Genomic DNA, 20631 nt, shown 5'->3' on the forward strand with positions numbered 1-20631 from the left:
CCTTCTTTCCTCCCTCCCTCCCTCCCTCCCTCCCTCCCTCCCTTCGTTCCTTCCTTTCTTCTCCCTCCTTTCCATCCTCCCTCCCTTCCTTCCATTGATTCTACTCACTGAGCTCTCTTCTGATCCAAAAGAAGAGAGAGAAAAAAAATAAAAATAAATAAAAATAACTTGAATTTCCACTGATTATTACCTTTACATTTTTGGCAGAAAGACAAGGAAGAAGCAGCAGCAGCAGCAGAAACTTCTGTAATTGTACTGCTCAGATTAGTTCTTCTTTCCTGCTATTTTCATTGGAGTGACTGAATCTCATTTTTTTATAATTATCTTTATTTAAACACCGTGATTACAAATATGATTATAGTTGTATGATTATAGTCATGTAAAGAACACCCCCCTTCACCAGTGCAACACTGAATCTCATTTTTTCTTTTCCATTTTCTTAGACCTCTTCTCCCTTTAGTTAAGTAAGCATAATTACTAATATTTTAACTTTGTGACTGCAGTAGTAACTACGTCCTTTTGTAACTAAGTAGCATCTGTTAATACAACTTTGTTTTTCAAAAAGTCAATTTCCTGCTTTCATATCCTCTTTGCAATGCTGTTAGTGCTCAGGAAGTAATTATTTTAGTTCTGTGACTCACCCTTGTTACTGCCATTTGAAAAGATTTGTATCCCAAGCACCTAACCATTGTCCTGATGTGTCCACACTTAAATGCAATTCTCTGATGTTCTTGAATCAAGGACTTGGGCTGCTTTAGAAAACAAGGCTCTTTTATCTACAGCTAGAGATCTCTTATGTATGCTTTGAGATGTTAGATATGGCCTTAAAGATAACTCACTGTTCCTCTTTTATTTATTTTAATAACTTTAATCTTCTGTTGGATTTGAAGCACTATGTTTTCCATCAAACACAGACTTAATGATCACAGTGATATTTTTTGGTCTTGATGGTTTCTGTGTTAGAAATTGCATCAGCTGTGTGGATTTGATTGGAAGAGCAGGAGGGCAAAAGAGAAAGATTTTGTCTTGTTGGTAGAAAGGAATTACAACATCTTCATAGGCAGCATGGAAGTTGCTTTATAGAAACCCTAATGTGAAGAATAGATCTGTCACATATTCATCCTTGGCCTCTATCAGAATTCAAAGGGATGTTGGCAGACCTCTAAAGTCTGTCCACTTCTCTCCTGTGTTCTCTCATTTGCCAACAAACATACCAAGGAAGACTGGAGATCTGGAACCTGCCTCCCTCCATTTAGATAAATGACTTACAATGTCTTTTACGCTCTTCTCAATTTGTAGGGCTCTAAAGACAATAAGTTTTCATTGTACAGCTTATGCTGTGTATGTGAAAGGAGCAGAAGCCAGTCTCCCCCCTCTTATATAAGTGGCTTTTTATTTCTTAAATGATCTTAATAATTTATCAAAAAATAAACTATTACAAATAGGAAACTATATGTAAACCATGTTATTTTATTTTTGGTAGGCTCCATGATGCTTCTTTTATGCTCTTGGAAAGTAAAGCTATAGTTCCTTAAGGATTGGCTTTTGTTGATCAAATGGCAATAGTAATATGGATTTGCTTCTGGAGTCCTCCTTTTTGGAGTAAAAGACCATCAGAATTTACATTGCTTCAGCTTTCTGGCTGTTTTTCTTATTATTTTATGTCCCATTTAAATACCATGCCAAGCCATGCATTTAGAGAATTGCCAGTGAAAGGTTAAACTTGGAAACTCCCTTGAATGATACACTGAAAGCATAAAAAAACTAATAGCTTTCATTACAAGAAATTGCTGGAATCTTAGTAAGCCTAAATTTTGAGTATTGTCTTTTCTGATTTCTCTTTCTCTTTTTTTTTTTTTTTTTGTTTGTTTGTTTTTTGGGCCACACCTGGCGGTGCTTAGGGGTTACTCCTGACTGTGCATTCAGAAATTGCTCCTGGCAGATTTGGGGAACCTTATGGGATGCCTGGAACTGAACCTGGGCACTTTGGGATCGGCCCTGTGCAAGGCAAATGCCCTGCTGCTGTGCTGTCACTCCGACCCCTCTTATTTGTTTCTGTTGAGACATTAATATTCTCAAGGCACAAAGAATGAAAATTGTTAGATTTTGTATGTCACAATATTTACTAGAATGTAAAGGTCCTCTAGCTTTGATAGCTAGAGCTGAAGAACTGAAACAACCTCAGAATTAGACATCACTGTTCTTCTTGGCTTTTGTTTACTTTTCTTTCATTTGCCATCCCCTCTGTCCCCGCTAATTATCTTAAGATAAGAGAAAATTGGTGCTAGAGAAAGAACTCAAAGGGTTTTGAGCTCAAAGGAGTAGTTCCTGGGCATGCATGAGACCCCAAATTCAGTTCCCTTCACTGCTTGTCTATGAGTACTGAAGGGTGTAGCCATTGTACAAGGGCACTGGCACTGCTGGGCCCAAGCAGCACTGCATGGTTAGGCCAAGCACCGAATTCTCCAGTCTGCATAGCCAGGCTGAGAATCACCAGAAGAACCCCACTGGGTCCCTGACAGTGTGTGGGATGCAAGTGAATTAATAGAAGAAAAGAAATCGCTTACTAAATTGAGTTTTGCATGCAATTTGGGGATTGTTTTTTTGTTTGTTTGTTTCTTTTTTGTTTGTTTGTTTTTTGGTTTTTGGGCCACACCTGGCAATGCTCAGGGGTCACTCCTGGCTGTCTGCTCAGAAATAGTTCCTGGCAGGCACGGGGGACCATATGGGACATCGGGATTCGAACCAACCACCTTTGGTCCTGGATCGGCTGCTTGCAAGGCAAACGCCACTGTGCTATCTCTCCGGGCCCGATTGTTTTTTTTTTTTTTTAATGCAGAAAAATTCATTCATTTCTCTCTGGAATACAAAGTCTAAGTCATATCTCTGGCAATTATTTCTTGAGACTTGATGTGTACTTTATGACTATAAAAAACTATATAACTATAAAAAAAAAGTCTTTGGGGTCTGGAGCAATAGCACATTGAGTAAGGCTATTTATTGCCTTGCATGTGGTTCCCCTGGGTTTGATCTCTGGCATCCTGTATGGTCTCTCATGCACTACCAGGAGTGAATCCTGAGTGGAGAGCCAGGAATAATCCCTGGGTGTGACGCCAAAACTAAAACACAAACCAACAAAAACCTTTTACTTTCGCGTTTTAGTTACTTTCAAAACCTTTCTGTACCTTGATCTAATTTTTTCTGTTTTCAAATTTTTTTTTGTTTTCTGAGGTTTAAATAACTATCAGGAGACTTTACTAAACTTGGTCTGTTTAAGGTTTGTTTGCTTGTGTGTGTGTGTGTGTGTGTGTGTGTGTGTGTGTGTGTGTGTGTGTGTAGAGAGGTAACAGAACTATTCATGGTAGTTAAGGAAATTTTTCTTCAAAGGAAGCACATAAAGAATAGATGAAATGTGGTCTGTGTAGAATAATAAAAGGTCAAACACTGAACTTAGCCTCTAAGAGTTCACCCATAACATACTAATCAATGGATACAACTCCATTGATTATCCATATGATCATAATCTACACAGGTATTCACATTTCTTCTTCACAGCAAAATAAAGTGAGGCTTAAAAAACATTTAAGTTTACCAATTCATTCACCAATGATGGCAGAGCAGAGGTAAAAGCTGAGGTTATCTTGTGCTAGAAGAGATAGCATAGTAGATAGGAGTTTTGCCTTGCAGGTACCATATTTTCCATACCACAAGACAACTTTTTTCCCCCCAAAATTGTGTCTGTTGGAACGAATGCTGCCTGGAGCTAAAGACTGAGTTTAGGGGAGGAAAACATCTAAAAACTATGTCTTATGGTCAGGTGTGTCTTATAGAGTGAAAAATATGGCAGTTGCTTTGGTTGGATCCTCAGCAAATGCCAAACCAGGAATAACCCTTGCAGAGTTGGATGTGGCCCCCAAACTGAAACCAAACCAAACCAAAACACACAAAAATTTGAGGACCATCTATCCTATAGCCTTAGCATTTCATTACGCAGTATGAAGTTTTCAATTAAGTTCCAATTTAATTTGTTTTGTTCATATATAAATGGTATTTCTTTTCATGGATTTGGGTATTGGCAGGCTTGCCAGGTGGAGCAGATGAAGGCATTCTATTCCAATCACCAAAAAGATAGATAATTGGACAGTACAATGCTTTTAGTGCTCAGTTTGCTGAGCAAAGGAATGGAAGTCACATGTGATAGATTGCTACAGTTTATATTAGAGCTGTCTGCCTGCACTTTCAGCTTTTGTTAACTGAAATACCACGGCTATACTCAAACAAAACAAAATGAAACTCACTGTTCATGCAATTAAACATTTAATGAGAGGAGGAAAAAGAACACTTTTAAAAGCAAAATAGTTTATTAAAAAAAAAAAAAACAGTGTAAGTGGTGCTAGAAATACTGAAAGGAGAATTTGATTCCACCTGTGCCATTCCCACAGCTGGAAGATTGAAACACGGTGATGCTCACAGTATGAATTCTCCTGAGGCACTAAAATTCAAATAAGTTCTTGAAAATAGAAGAAGAACCTTAAATAGAGATTCTTGTGAAATTGAATTCCCGTAAGCCAACAGTGTATTTTCAGTAAATGACAGTTAGAGTGAAAACAACAGTGGTTCTAAGATAACGATGGTACAACACACTGAGTTCACTTGACATCATCCTTGACATAAGGAATATTTCATACAATTCTCATATTCCTGGCTTGGTTACATTTTTTTTTTTTTTTTGGTTTTTGGGCCACACCCGGTAACGCTCAGGGGTTACTCCTGGCTATGCGCTCAGAAGTCGCTCCTGGCTTGGGGGACCATATGGGACGCCGGGGGATCGAACCGCGGTCCGTCTCCTAGGCTAGCGCAGGTAAGGCAGGCACCTTACCTCCAGCGCCACCGCCCGGCCCCTGGCTTGGTTACATTTAAGGTCATTGACATTAGGACTGTGATGGTTAAGGACAAGTTAAATCTAACAGTTTTTAACTTAGCTTATATACTGTTTTAGCAACAAACATAGAGAATCAGGGAAGTCAAGACTGAGGATTAGGTGTCAATTAGTTGTTAACTTAGTTGAATGTGAATTAAATTCTAAATTGGTGGTTGAATCCTGCTGAGACTTGACTGAATTAGCAGTCAGTTCACACCCCAATTTAATATGATTTTCAAGTGATTTTGTTATGGAATTAGTTTGGGTTTAGAGTACTTCTCTGGTTTTATTTATATTAGAACAAGAGTTTTATGTAATGAATAGTGGCAAAGAAAAAACAGTAGGTGTTTATAAATATAAAGAGTGTTTTTGTTTTCTGTGTTTTTATGCTTTTTGGTGCCAAGGATTGAATGCAGAACCTTTTTATGTGAACCTTTTTATGTGACTGTGTGTGTTCTACCCCTGAGCTATGTCAGTATTGTCATGTTACAGTTTGAGATATGACTACTAGATGCAACTTGAAAAAATTATTATTATTATTATTATTATTATTTTATTTTATTTTATTTTTGGTTTTTGGGTCACGTCCAGCAGCGTCAGGGGTTACTTCTGGCTCTATGCTCAGAAATCGCTCCTGGCAGGCTCGGGGACCATATGGGATGCCAGGATTCTAACCACAGTCCTTCTGAATGCAAGGCAAACGCCCTAACTCCATGTTATCTCTCCAGCCCCTGTGCAACTTGAAAATTTTATAAATGACTATATATAATCAAAAAATTGCCAGAAATAAATAACATACCTACTACATTTTATGACAATATTAGTGATTATAGTTATATGGTACATTTAAGTATAGCATTGACTATATAAGAGCTGGAGATTAGTAGAAACGGTAAGATGCTTGCTTTACATGCTGCTGATGCTTGATTGTTTGATCTCTGGCTGATAATTCATTTAATCACCTGGGTATAGCTAGGGCTCTTTCCTGAGCATAGCTAGGAAGAGCCCCTGAACATTGCCAGGTGTAGCCTCAAACAAAACTAAATAAAACTTTGATTACATACAGGATAGATACCATATCAAAGAGTAAGTGGCTTATCTCTTGATACAGAATGTACGAAGTAGTTTCTGAATCCGAGAATGTGCTAATTACTAAGAACATGCAGAATAGTTATTAATTCTGTTTGTCTTGGTCGCTAATCTCAGTTCTTTTTTTTTTTTCTTTTTTTCTTTTTCTTTTAGATCACACCAGGCAGCACTCAGGGGTTAATCCTGGTTCTGTGCTCAGAAATTGCCCCAGCAGGCATGGGGGACCATATGGAGGATGCTGGGATTCGAACCACGGTCCTTCTGCATGCAAGGCAAACACCCCACCTCCATGCTATATCTCCGGTTCCTTGTGCCAAGAATTTATAAGGCACTCTAGTCTGAATTAACCCTATTGATCAGTGAATCAGTCTCCTATTTGAAGAACTATGGCTTAAAAGAAGAAAAGAAGGGGCCGGATAGATAGCATGGAGGTAGGGCATTTGCCTTGCATGCAGAAGGTCGGTGGTTCGAATCCCGGCACCCGATATGGTCCCCCGAGCCTGCCAGGAGTGATTTCCGAGCATAAAGCCAGGAGTAATCCCTGAGTGCTGCCGTTGTGACTCAAAAACCAAAAAAAAAAAAAAAAAAAAGAAAAGGAAAAGAAAATACGTTACATTTTATAAAGGGACTCAGGTGCTCATCTGTAAGTGTTACATCAGTATTTTCACTTGCAATACCATCTGGTGGTGCTATTACCTCCTGTGTTAAATCTACATGTTAAATCTTCCATAACCAAAAATATTGTGAAATATCCATATACTGAATCTCTAACATAGATTTTTTTTTCTCTTAGGAGCTAACCAGTTTTTACCATTTGATAATCATCAATTTACTAGACATTAATCGTAACTGGCTACATGTTGTATGGTTCTATATAGCTAATGTTATCAAAATATGAAAATTATGGAGAGGAAGAATATATTTGTAGTTGCTAGGCATTAGTGTCTATAAAGTAGTAGCATCCTTTATCACGATGGAGTGCTGTGCCTTGATGAAATTTCATGAAATTATGTACATCCATACAAAATGAAAGCACATAAAGTCTGATGAAAATGAATTAGGTCTGTCACCTGCACTAATTTTAGTATCCTGATGTGATATTGCATTAAAATTTCTTATATAAAATGGTACCTTTGAGCTGAGAGAGCTCAAAGCTCAATGCATCTTTGCACACAAGAAAATCTATGTTTGGTTTCGTGCTATCTTGGGGTCTCCTGATAATCATCAGTAGTGACACCTGGGTATAGAGCCAAGAGTAGTTCTTGAATACTATGGGTGTGATTCAAAAACCAAAATAAAATAGTAAATAAAATAAAAATAAAATGGTAACAATAAGGAATCTGTGTCAAGGATACATAGGAGGTCTATCTGTGTGCTATTTTTTACTGCTATTGAAGTTTGGTTGCTTATTTGGGGTCCACACCCAGTGTTGCTGGGACTTATTCCCAACTCTGTTCTCAGTGGTTGTTCTGTACAGTGCTGGGGGACTATGCAATGTTGGGGATGAAACTCTCGTCCCAGGCCTGTCATTTTTAGAGTGTGCGCTTATCTCTCTAACCTAGCAGTTGAGGTGTTAAAGAGATATATTGAGATATAGTGAATTCTTTAATGTTTAGCATATTCACAGATGTGCAGTTATCACCTTGGTACATTTTTAGATCATTTTATCATCTTACAAAGGGATCCGTGCTTTAGCTAACACTTCCCAACCCCCTACAACAACTGCACCCTCCAACTTAGCCCCTGGCCTCTACCATTCCTGCACTATATATAGATTTTCTTGTTCTGATTATTTCATGAGTAGAACTGTAGACTGAGTGGTCTCTGTTACTATTGTAACTCCCTGTGAGTCTGAGTTCATTTTTGTTTCAGAGTAAAAAGTTAAAGGCTGAATGGATATATTGCTAGGGGACAAGCACATTTGGGCACAGGGGACACATTTAGATTATGAGGTTGATTAAGGTGCCCTAGAGCACCTGTGAGCACATTTAAAGTACCTAGCCTGTGAGAAGAATATCTTACACAGTCTCCAAGGTCCCTGTGCCTGCTGTGGAACTAAGCTTATTCCTCAGACCTTTGGCCTTGTTGGCTTCAGTGCTCAATGAACAGGATGCCAGGCACTCATCATCTGTCCTTCCTTCTCCTCAGTGTCCAACAAACACTCATTTGTGGACAGCAATCTTCTCTACCTGTTTCGAATGAACTTCCGTCGGAGGCGACGGCTGATGGAGCTGCTCCATGAAAAGTCGCCCACCTCCCAGGAGACTCATGACAGCCCTTTCTGCCTGAGGAAGCAGAGCCATGACAACCGGAAATCCACTAGTTTCATGTCAGGTATGCCAGGTTGCTCACTGTGTTTCATCCCAGATATGTGCCTCTTGAAATCCGGCAAAGTGACAATTCCTGATTTTGAAATTTCACTCAGTGAAAATTTTATTGATTATAAATAAAAACAATGCCTCTCCTACTAAGAAAAAATCCTAGTAGCATGCATATAACTAGATGTCATGAGATCTGCTCTCCCAAATGAGTAACTAGACACATATAGAAAACTTTATATAACTTTATTTATAATAGTTGTTATATAGTATTGTATAGTTGTTGTTTAAAATTAGTTATTAAATATATATAGACTGTTCAACATTACTTTTCATATGTGACTGTTCTTAGATAGTATTAGTAGTCCAGTTGTTGTTGTGTTGTGGTTATTGTTTTGGGGGCCACACCTGTTGGTGATCAGGGATTACTCCTGGCTCTGCACTTAGGGATCACTCCTGGAAATGCTTGAGGGAAAACATTGGGTGCCAGGGAGCAAACCTGGGTGGGCAGTGTGCAAAGGAAATACTTGAGCTGTTGTTCTCTGGCTCACCACATTGTCAGTCTTTTTTTGTTTGTTTGTTTTTGGGTTTTGGGTTACACCCGGCAGTGCTCAGGGGTTACTCCTGGCTCTATGCTCAGAAATCGCCCCTGGCAGGCACAGGGGACCATATGGGATGCCGGGATTCGAACCACCGTCCTTCTGCATGAAAGGCAAATGCCTTACCTCCATGCTATCTCTTCAGCCCCTACACTGCCAGTCTTAGGACAATGCTTTGTTATACTTTCTGCTCCCAAAATGGTTTTTGCTGGTTTCTTAGAAACGTCCTTGACAGAGAGTGCTCTATGTCACTGTCACTGCTCTATGACAGTAAGCATGGGCCAAGGGCCTGGAGCCAAAGCCAATGCTCACATGCATCCCTCCATCAAACCTGCCTTTGTAGTTGGTCTTCTGCAAACAGAGTAACTCTTCCTTTTCTCACTAGTACTGAGGTCAGTGTGTTTTTGAAGTTGCACAGTAGATTCTTGGTTATATGAAGAAATCTACATAATCACATGAACCTCAGTCTAGCATTTGTTTTGTGCATCCTATGTACTAAACAGACTCTTTCTTTTAAGTCATTAAGTGTCTAGTCAGCACTTATTTTACATCTTTTCAGGGGCTGCTCAGCATGGACTTGGTACTACTTGAAATTTTATTTCTATAGCCAAGGACTTTCACTACATTATATTGACCCACACATATGAGATTGCATAATTCCACTCTAAAGTTGGGGAAGCTGGGGACAGAGCAATAGCACTGTGAGTAGAGCATTTGTGTTGCACGTGGTAGATCTAGGCTCGATCCCCAGCATCCCCTATGGTCCTCTGACCCTAGAGTGATTCCTGAGTGCAGAACCAGGAAAAGCCCTAGAGTAGCACCAAGTGTGGCCAAAACCCAAAACACACAAAAAGAGTTGGGGAAAGTGAGGCCCAGGAACTGGAGAGAATAGCCCTGCTTTGGGCTGTGGGAATGGTAGAGCTGCACACGTATCCTTGTTTTTTGGCTTCATTTTCCCTGGCACTGATTCCCTTGAAATACTCACAGTGGGCCGCTGCATGCTCTGGGGGGACTAGGGCAGTCTCCAAAGTGACTGTGTGTTCTGTCCATGCAGTCAGCCCCAGCAAGGAGATCAAGATCGTGTCGGCTGTGAGGAGGAGCAGCATGAGCAGCTGTGGCAGCAGCGGCTACTTCAGCAGCAGCCCCACCCTGAGCAGCAGCCCCCCTGTGCTCTGCAACCCCAAGTCTGGTGAGTGGCCTCAACCTATCTGTTGTCAGAACTAGAAATGGTTGTTTGGGCTAGCTTGTTGGAAACAACATGCTCTGAGACAAGTGGGGTGACAAGTGTTTGGAAATCTGAGGAGACCATGCTTATAGGTTTGAGGTCTCTTGAGTCATAGCATGGGGAAGAGGAAGAACTGGACAAGAGTGTTTGGAGAACTTTGGAGTTATGTAGGCTGTCAGAGCTATTCTGAAGAGACTGGACGGCATGGCCATTAGGCCCTTTTGCCGATCCACTGTTAGCTGTTGATAGGCCTTGGGAGAAGGCCTTGACTGTGGATAAGATGTCTCCTTTCTGGAAGATGATCCCTCAAGAGAACTGAGGGTCTTTTGTCATTAGTGTCCTAGAAACACTGTTAACCCTGGAGGAGGTTTTGAGCAGCTCTTCAGTATTTTCTGTAGTAGGGAGCATGACACTTAACTCAGAATTCAGTAGATGCGAAAATCTCTAAGAGTCCTACTCTCCTAAAGAAATAGTGTGTATCTTTGCATACTCAAGAGTGCTGGTTGAGGCCAATCACCACTGGCCAACCTCCATGGCTGTGACATTCCAGAAGAGTGTTTAGGTATAAAGACTGTTGTTGAACTTGGAAACTTCTTCCTTACAGAACCTGTGACCCTCAGGCACTAATGCCTCTCACTGTTCCTTTTTTGTTTTTGTTTTTGTTTTCTTAAATATTTTTGTTACTTTATTTACACACAATGGTTTACAAAATTGCTCATAATACAGTTATTTATGCCATTTCATGTGCCAACACCAATCCTATCATCAGTGTAACATTCTTTCCACCATTATCCCAGATTCCTATACACCCCCAAGCAAGCCCCCTTGTCAGGTACAAAATAATTTAATTATATTGCTTATTTACAATCAAGTGCTAATGTAATAATTGAGAATAGAAAACTTCAGCAAAAGAAAATTTGTAGTTGTTATATCTCATATGGGCTCAATAAGTCATTATCTAAAGGTTTACTAAGCTATTTGTTGCTAGTTGATCATTCTGTTATTTTTGTTAAGCTTAGATGACTTAATGCTACTTTGACATCTAATTTTGTATGTTCCTAATGTGGTGTAAGCATTGAAAAATTTGGAGTTATCACACAGCTGGGCAGCTCTGTCCAGAATCTCAAGTTCTCTGGTTGACATGGAAGTGATTATGGAATGTGTCTGTGACTGCTAGGGCTTTTGTAAGTTCAGAAAGGCAGTGTGAGGTTGCCTACATTCACTCCAAGAAGATCCTAGCACTCTCAGCCCAAAGACCAGCATATCTGAAGTTTTGGTCAGCAAGGTGTCTCTGCAGAGATCAATGGTAAAGCAGTTAAGTTGGGCCATTGGTGTATCTGTGATTGTGGATTGTGGATGCAGCTGCTGAGGCTTCAATATGGCAGTTAATTGGCCCACACCTCCTCCTGGCACTGGCTCAGTTTTCAGCTGTGAGACGGGTATACCCATGATTTTTAGCAGCTAGATTTACATCTTTTTTTTGATAGTAAAATGAGTCAATGAGCTGACATTACATCTTATAAACACATAATTAGGCATTTGTTCATAGCTAATTTGTTGTTGTTGTTGTTGTTGTTGTTTTTGTTGTTTTTCCATTTTGAGTAACACATTTCTCACTGTTTCTTATCCACCTCCTTTCTAGGTTTGCACCACATGGCCCATCACTATACTCATGGCCTCAAAAAAGCCCTTATCTTGAAGCAGGAAAGATAGTATAGTGGGTAAGGTAACTCAGGTTCAATTCCTACACAATCTCTGTGCACAGAGCCAGGAATGAGCCCTGAGCACAGCTGGGTATGGTCCCCAAACAGCAAAACAGAAAGCCACCAAGAAACACCCTTAACTCATTTGTTTAGGGCGCTTTGTCCAGTGTGTCTCTCTAAGAAGAGACTTTGCTCCTTTTGCTGTTTCCTCATCTCAAGATAGTATAGATGCAAAGATGAGAGACCCTGGTCCCTTGCTCATGAACACACCATCTCTTTAGAAAGAAATGCATGTGTGTTAGTGACAATGAATACTAGAGAAAACTTTTTCTATTGCTATTATCAAGGCAGGTGAGTCTTTTTTTCATTTCTTTTCCCCTTCTCTTTTCTGGGTGGTTAACTCTAAGAATAAAGTTGCACTTGGCAAATAAATCAAGTGATGTGCCTCTAAACTGACTGACCAGAAAATCATAGAAACTTCATTACTACTGGGTTTTTCCATTAATAGAGCTTTGCTAGTAAGATAAACTGAGAGAGATCATCATTCTTGAACCACAACATGTGGTGAGCTTATAGTCATTAACATTGGATTATATATTTGACAGTTGCTAAGATGAAATATCTTAAAAGTTCCCATCACACAAAAAATTTATAATTATGTGTTATGTACTGACTAGGGTTATTATGGTGACTATTTTACAACAAATACATATGTATGACTATGTTGTTTATGTCAAACTAACACAGTAGTTTTTATCTCAAAGAAGAGCATATTGAAATAAATGGGTAATTTTGCTCCAAATCATAAAGTTTAGTGTTATTCTTAGGTCCAAATCCATAAGGCTAGGGAGGATTTATGGAATATGGGAGGGAGTTTTCTGAGAGGGAATAAAAATGTCTCAGTCTTTAACTAAGCACCTGCTTTCTTACCTCCCATTCATCTGTTAAGAGGTTCTGTCCTCCACATCTGAAATACTCCCTTTTGTTTGGGACATAAATTTATTTTCCTTTTAAAGAGCTTTCTGAAAGCAAAGGCAATAATCCCAGCCACCTGTCAGCTCAACAAGAAGCAGTTCATTGGCTTTAATGGAGAAGGAGCATGTCTGATGGATCATCCAGGCCTCTCCCCATAATGCCTTTCCTTTCTCTGTCACACACCTGTTCCAGGACTGGTATCTGACCTCTGAGTGCCATGAGCTAAGTTTTCTGAAGTCTGGCATTCCTCCTGGTTTGGTCTTTCCAATTTCTTTAAGTATATTTGTATTTTTTGTTTTGGGGCAACACCTGTCAGTGCTTAGGGTTTAATCCTGGCTCTGCACTCAGAAATCACTCCTGGCAGGCTCGGCGGACCATATGGGATGCCAGGGATCGAACCCAGGTCCAGTCCAGGTCAGCCGCATGAAAGGCAAACACCCTACTGCTGTGCTATCACTCTAGTCCCAGGTCCCTCTAATTTCTTTGCGGCATACAAGTTCATGAGTTCTGCAAAGTTCATCAATACAGGCCCCAATCCATTGGGTCCTCAGAACAGCTGCACCACCCCAGTTCTTAGTGAGTGTGAGGTGGATGAGGAAGTTCCAGGCTGATAGATTTGGGGGCAGCTGGTAAGTCAAGATTTGGCCTATGTTTTTGCCATCAGCACTAAGAGGCTATGTGTAAGACCAATCTTTTAGGATAATAACCCAGGGCACAGACTAGAACCTCTGACCCCTTTTCTGTCTCAGGGTTTGGAAGGAGATCTATAGTGCAGTGGCTGGACTTGGATCTTAGTTCTGCTCCCCATTAGCGGGCAATCTTAGGTACACACTTTATTATCTTTTCTAAGCTTCTTTTCTCCCTCATAAAATAAGGACAAAGATGAAGCTAGCTCATTAGTTCTGGTGGTGATTAAATGAGGGAACAGATTGAAAGTGCCCAGCTAAAGTGGAGCAGATAGAAAGTTTGCCAGTATTATTTCACAGGCCAAGGCCATAGGTGTGTGTGATATTAAAAAGAAAATTATAGGACCTGATGATATAGTATAGTGAGTAAGGCACTTGCATTGCACCCAGCTGTCCCAAGATTCATTCTTTAGCACTAAATATGGTCCTTTAAGCACTGCTATGGGTGATCTCTGAGCATAGTGGCAGAGTAATTTCTGAACAACACCAGTGTGACCAAAAAAAAATCAAAACAAGAAGAGAAAAAAGGAGAAAGAAGAAATAGTAAAGTGTGTTATGGGGGAGAGGTGTGGTGGGGTTGTGAGGCTTGGAAATGTGTCTCAAACACTCAGAATTAGGTTGTTTATTACTTTTGAGATGTTGAGTACATGTTGGGACTTAAAAGAAGTGAATGTAAGAATAAAGAAATGTGTTCTAAAAAAAATGTGATCTCAAGGCCCGAGAGATAGCCTGTAGGTAGGGCATTTGCCTTGCATGCAGAAGAACGATCGTTTGAATCCCAGCATCCCATATGGTCCCCTGTGCCTGCCAGGAGTGATTTCTGAGCATAGAGCCAGGAGTAACCCCTGAGCACTGCCAGGTGTGAACCCTCCAAAAACAAACAAAATGTGATCTTTAAAAAATATATAGAAACAGTTTAGCTCACTTCATTTCCCCTGCACATGGACTTCTCTCCCATCAGAAAGGCATGATTTTTTATGTTTTCTGCTGTTCTGTCTCTCAAATATAAACCGAGTCAAGGACTTTCTTCCTTGTTGTTCTTTATGGGCATTCACAGATGAGACAATCAGTGGATCAGGGCTGAATGAATGAACTAAGGATGTGAGAAGCTATGTTTTGACTTGGTGTCTATCTTACAGTGCTGAAGAGACCAGTTACTACTGAGGAACTTCTGACCCCTGGGGCCCCTTATGCCAGGAAGACATTCACGGTAGGCTCAACTTGGGTTCACCTTTGTGCTGTTCTTTGTGCCAGGACATGTCACTGTGTCCCTTTGTGGTTTAGGGATGGAATTGAAAACTCCACATGTCGCTTTTGTCGCTCCATTTCAAGCAAGTCTTTTTCTTTTATATTACCACTTTTTTATATATAATAATTTTTATTTTGACAAAAGTGTATTACAAGTCATTTATAGTAAAATTTTTAAGTATATAGTGACATAGAATTCAAGCAAGTCTTGCACCCAAGCACTACAAGACATTAGAACAAAAGGGCAATATGTATTACTACTGATTCTAAATATTATTCTTATGTGGAAAATAAAATGGTTTCAGAGATATGGGAAAGAGGGTATCCCATGGAGTGAAAGAAAGAACTGCACTCCCCAAGGTGGGATTCAGATGATTCCAGAGTGAATGCTAGTACAATATTTTTATTTTTATTATTACTTTTTCCTGGTTTTGGGGCCACACTTGGCGGTGTTCAGGGGTTACTCCTGGCTCTGAGCTTAGAAATTTCTCCTGGCAGGCTCAGGGGACCATATGGGATGCCAGAAGATTGAACCTGTATCTATCCACTGTTGGCCACATGCAATGCAAACACCTTACCACTATGCTATCATTCGACTCTAGTATGTGTGTGTATATGTATATTTTTTTATATTATATTTTAAATTTCTTTTGAGGTGTCCTGAAAACAAAGCCCAATATTCTCTATCTATCCAGTGTTGGCCACATGCAATGCAAACACCTTACCACTATGCTATCATTCAACTCTAGTATGTATATATATTTTTTTTCTATATTATACTTTAAATTTCTTTTGAGATGTCCTGAAAACAAAGCCCATTATTCTCTTATTCTAATAAGATAATAGATTGCAAGTCAAATAAAGTCAATGATTCTTTCTACATGAAACTGAAAAACACTGAAGGTAGCAGAAAAATCTTAAAATCTTTGGTTTTAAGAAAAATTGGTTTAGAAAAATTTTAAAATCTTAAAATATTTGGGTTTTTTGGGGGGGGTTGTTTTTGTTTATTTTGGTTTGAGGGCCACATCCAATGATGCTCACTCCTGGCTCTGGCTGGACTCAGGGAGAGCTCACCGGACAATATGAGGTTCTCGAAATCAAGCCTGGGTCAGCTACATGTAAAGCAAAGCCTTTACCCATTGTCCTATCTCTCTGGCCCTAGTAATCTTAAGATTGAGAAAGAAGGGACAGGAGAGATAGCACAGTGGTAGGGCATTTGCCTTGCAAGCAGCTGACCTGGAACGAACCTTGATTCGATTCCCAGCATTCCATATGGTCACCTGAGCCTGCCAGGAGCGATTTCTGAGCACAGAGCCAGAAGTAACCCCTGAGCATCATCCAGAAACCCAAAAAAAATTGAAAAAGAAAATTATGGCTTGATTATTCCACCGTAGAGAATGGTGCTACTGACAATGTTAACATGGGGATGGGGCTAGGGTGATCTGTACAGGCACCTAACTTGATAACATGAATTCCTGTGAGTGGATGTTTGCTGGGTCTTGGTGGGGGCTCTTTGGCCTTTTCACTCCACTGGTCCCAATGATTCTTTCCCAACAAAGTAAGTGCTTGTTTGGAATCACTCCATTAACTTTCTCTACCTCTTCCTTTCAGCCTCCTCACATCAATCCCAACAGCCTCTTTATGTCCCCAGCTTCCATTTGATATCATGATAGCAAGGGGACATGCAACCTTGATTGTGTCATTCTCATAAATGATTGTATTTGTGTAGTACTTGCCAGAAGTTGTGTACTTCCATACAACTTCACTCAGCCATGATGTACACTGGAATTTATGCACCCTTCTGTTGTGCTGTTTACACACATGCTTCCGGAGGTTAGCTTCCAGTTCACAGGACACAGGAGCTTTAGTTTCAGTGTTTGTCTGCTTTTAGTAGTACCAATAGTGCAAAGCTAGAGTATACAGGATATTCCTCACAATAGGGCTAGGAGAGCTTTGCTGGGGATCTGGGGAAGTGCCTGGAATCTAACTCATTCTTGGAATCATTCATTCATTCCTCATTCTTGGAAGCGGGTGCTCTGAGCCCACTGAGCTGTCCCCAGTGCTCCCAACCCTCAATGAACACTTCTCTTTCTTATCTGTTGACCTTTTTTTGTGACCTCAGTGGGGACAACTGTTTTCCACAACTTTTCACCTGACAACATTTGTGGGCTGAGCATTGAGGAGTGAAACTAGGAAGGGTTGACTCATATCTGAGAAAGGCTTTGGCAATATGTCAATATCAGTGAAAAGGTCAGGCATGTGTGGGAGTGACATTAGGTGAAATAAATGCATAATTCTGTGGCCCAGAGCTATTGTACAGTGGTAGCATGCTTGCCTACATGTGGCTGATCCAGGATAGACCCAGGTTCAATCCCCAACATCCCACATGGTCCCCAAGCCTGCCAGGAGCAGTTTCTGAGTGCAGAGCCAGGAGTAACCCCTGAGCACCACAGATGTGGCCCCCCACAAAACAAAAATAAATAAATAAATGCATAATTCTAAAGTCAAAGATCTGCATTTTAATGAAGCCTTTAGGCTTCATGGGGAGTGGGCTTGTCCACCCAACTTTCCATTTGCTTTCCTGCTTTTCCCTAGTAATCAGGGATCACTTCCTCTGGTGCTCCAGAGACCATTATGTGGTACCAGGGATCAAACCAAGGTCCAATACATGCAAGGCAAATGCCTTAACCTCTCAGGGTCCAACCACATTTTTTTTTGGTTCTTGGGCCAAATCTACCAATGCACAGGGGCACTCCTGGCTCCATGCTCAGAAATTACTCCTGGAAGGCTCAAAGTAATATATGGGATTCTGGGGATTGAACCCGGGTCGTCAGCCTGCAAGGTAAATGCCCTACAAGCTGTGCTATGATTATGGCCCTCAGTTTTATTATTTAAATGCATAATTCTTTTGGTTTCCAATAGAAATGTCAACATTGCTGGTCATTGATTCAGAACATGTGTTTTGCAGTTTCAGGTGGGATGTGAAATAAGGATGTATATAGCAGTTTCCCCTGGGGGCCACCATTTCTAATGATTCTTCCCCCCAAAATGCACCCACAGTTCCAAACAATTTGTAGGCCAGTATCTACTTACAAATTGTGAGCTTGATGTACTTTTCATTTTCTTTTCTTGGTAGAGAAAATTGTTTCCAGAAAACCAAGGCTTTTCAGATTTCTCTTCAGTTGTGACTTAAATTGCAATCTAGACTTCAGTGACATGGCAAGATCATTAGCAAAGTGTCATTTGGATTCAAGGGAAAAGCTCACAATTGGAATAGGAATTGGTCTGGAGAGAGTCGGGGGAGTCAACCCTAATTTTAAAATCTGCTAGACCTTACACTTGAGACTGATATTAAATTGCAGAGCTGCCTAAGAGAACAGGCAATCAGCCAGTTATTGATTGAGAGAGATTTTACAGCAGAAACTTCTCCTGTCAAACAGGTGGTCCTTGACTACATTTTCCACAGAAATAAAAGCAAAGTTTTGTATTCCCCAATGGCACAGCCATAAACTGAGATCAGAAATGGTCCATGCTTGATCCTGAGTTACTCTTCTTTCTCCCTTAGGATGGGCAAGTTGGCCCATTATCTCTGGTTGCTAATTGTGGTTTTTCTCTCTAGATTGTTGGCGATGCTGTTGGCTGGGGCTTCGTGGTACGAGGAAGTAAGCCATGCCACATCCAGGCCGTGGACCCCAGTGGACCTGCTGCTGCAGCTGGAATGAAGGTACTTCCTGCAGAGCAGTGTCTGACCCTCCTGCCTGATCTAGGCTTAGCTCCCAATTTTGTGAATGTTTCCTTTCCCTTTTCGAATAGGATAGAAATGAAGCCAAGAGTGATGATGTTGTAACTAGAAGGAAAAGTTTTCCCTTAGCCTCTGGCTATACCCTCTGATGTCCCCACACCTCTTCCGATGTTTCCTATTTCTCTCCTTACCTGGTACTGAGCTTGAAAACAAACTTCTTTTTGCTTTACTCTTTTTGTTTGTTTTGTTTTGGGCCATATCCAGAGGTGCTCAGGGGTTTACTCCTGGCTCTGGGCTCAGAAATCACTCCTGGCAGGCTCAAAAGACCAGATCAAATCTGGGTCACTCCCAGGTTGGCTGCATGCAAGGCAAAATACCCTACCATAGTACTATCACTCCAACCTGTTTGCTTTACTCTTTTTTTTTTTTTTTTTTGCGGGGGTTTTGGGCCACACCTGGCCCAACTCTCAGGAGTTGCTCTTGGCTCTGTGCTCAGAAATAGCTCCTGGCAGGCATGGGGGACCATATGAAATGCCCGGATTCTAACCACCTTTGGTCCTGGGTTGGCCGCTTGCAAGGCAAATGCCCTACCACTGTGCTATCTCTCTGGCCCCTGCTTTATTCTTATATGCTCTATTTTTTAACTTTATGTGTTTTATGTACCTTATGAACTCTATTGTTTCTGGTCTATATCAGATATAGTTCTATTGGTTTGTACAGTCATAGAGCATGCTAGGCCTGAAGAATCAGCAAATAGTGAAAAAGATAATAAGAGTCATGGCATTTGGTTTGTTTTTGGAACACACCTGGTGACACTCAGGGGTTACTCCTGGCTATGTACTCAGAAATCACTCCTGGCTTGGGAGACTGTATGGGATGCTGGTGATTGACCTCAGGTCTGTCCTGGGTGAGCGAGGCAAACGTCCTACCATTGTGCTATTGCTCTGGTCCCAAGTCATGATATTTGGAAGGGAAGACATGGACTCGTGTATTTGGTTCTTTTAGCTATACGCTCTTGACTTTAAATGACTTCTTTTATATCTCTTTTCCTGTTTCATCCTCTCTAAAACATTATAGTATTTCCTTCTTTTGTATAGATAGAATATGTGAAAAATCTTGTAAAATACAAAGACTAAGTGAGCATTAAAAAATAAAATGAATTGGAGCTGGAGAGACAGTGGTTAAGATGCTTTTCTTGCATACAACCAAACAGGGTTTAATCCTTGGCATCTCATATGGTCTTCTAAGCCCTGCCAGGTGTGATCCCTGAGTGCAGAGTCAGGAATAACCCCTGAACATTACTGGTTGTGGTTCCCCTACACATAAATACACACACAAATGGGATTCTCTAAAATAAGTTTATATGTATATAAGTATATACATATATATTTAGTACTAAAGTAAGACATATACAGCCAAGAGAAAACCTAAAAAATAAATACACATAAATGTGAGTAGTGTTCACATTTATGGTTTTACTATCCAGTTGCCACCCCCCCATCACCATCTCTCTCATGCTCAGGACCTTCTATCACTGCAGTGATGTCACTTCCAATCTACATCTGACAGATACTTTTTAATTATCTATGATCTTTCCCAGGTCAGCAGTAAGCAGTCAATATTTGTTAGTTTAGTTTTTTTGTTTGGTTTTTGTTTGGTTTTTGGTTTTTGAGTCAAACCCGGCAGCACTCAGGGGTTACTCCTGGCTCTATGCTCAGAAATCACTCCTGGCAGGCTCAGGGGACCATATGGGATGCTGGAATTCGAACCACCGACCTTCTGCATGCAAGGCAAACACCTTACCTCCATGCTATCTCTCCGGCCCCTTGTTAGTTTAGTTTTATTTTGCTTTTGTCAGTTTTGTTTTGTGGCTGCACCATGCAGTGCTCAAAGGTTATTTTTGGTTCTACAAGATCCAAGATCACTCTCACAGATCACTCCTGGTTGGGTTTGGGGGAAACCATATAGGATGCTGGAGGATGAAACCTGGGTCGACCATATGCAAGGCAAGTGCCCTACCACTGTATTCTCTCTACGGCCCTGCATTGTCAGTGTTTTAAAAGCAGACTTATTGAAGTATCACCCACACACAATTAAGTATAGTACCATTTAAATTCTGACTTAT

At 40.6% G+C, this 20631-nt stretch overlaps 1 protein-coding gene across 1 annotated transcript in view; it reads left to right on the forward strand.

Moving 5' to 3' along the window:
* Window positions 1-20631, forward strand: part of DEPTOR (DEP domain containing MTOR interacting protein) — a 190501-nt gene that overhangs the window by 134884 nt on the left and 34986 nt on the right. Inside the window, exons 5-8 of the mRNA XM_049773454.1 lie at window positions 8159-8344; window positions 9982-10116; window positions 14656-14726; window positions 18384-18488. Of these exons, the coding sequence (XP_049629411.1) occupies window positions 8159-8344; window positions 9982-10116; window positions 14656-14726; window positions 18384-18488 (497 nt within the window). The remainder of the gene's footprint in view (window positions 1-8158; window positions 8345-9981; window positions 10117-14655; window positions 14727-18383; window positions 18489-20631) is intronic.

The sequence above is a fragment of the Suncus etruscus genome, chromosome 5 (genome assembly GCF_024139225.1).
Source record: "Suncus etruscus isolate mSunEtr1 chromosome 5, mSunEtr1.pri.cur, whole genome shotgun sequence".
Taxonomy (NCBI): Eukaryota; Metazoa; Chordata; class Mammalia; order Eulipotyphla; family Soricidae; genus Suncus; species Suncus etruscus.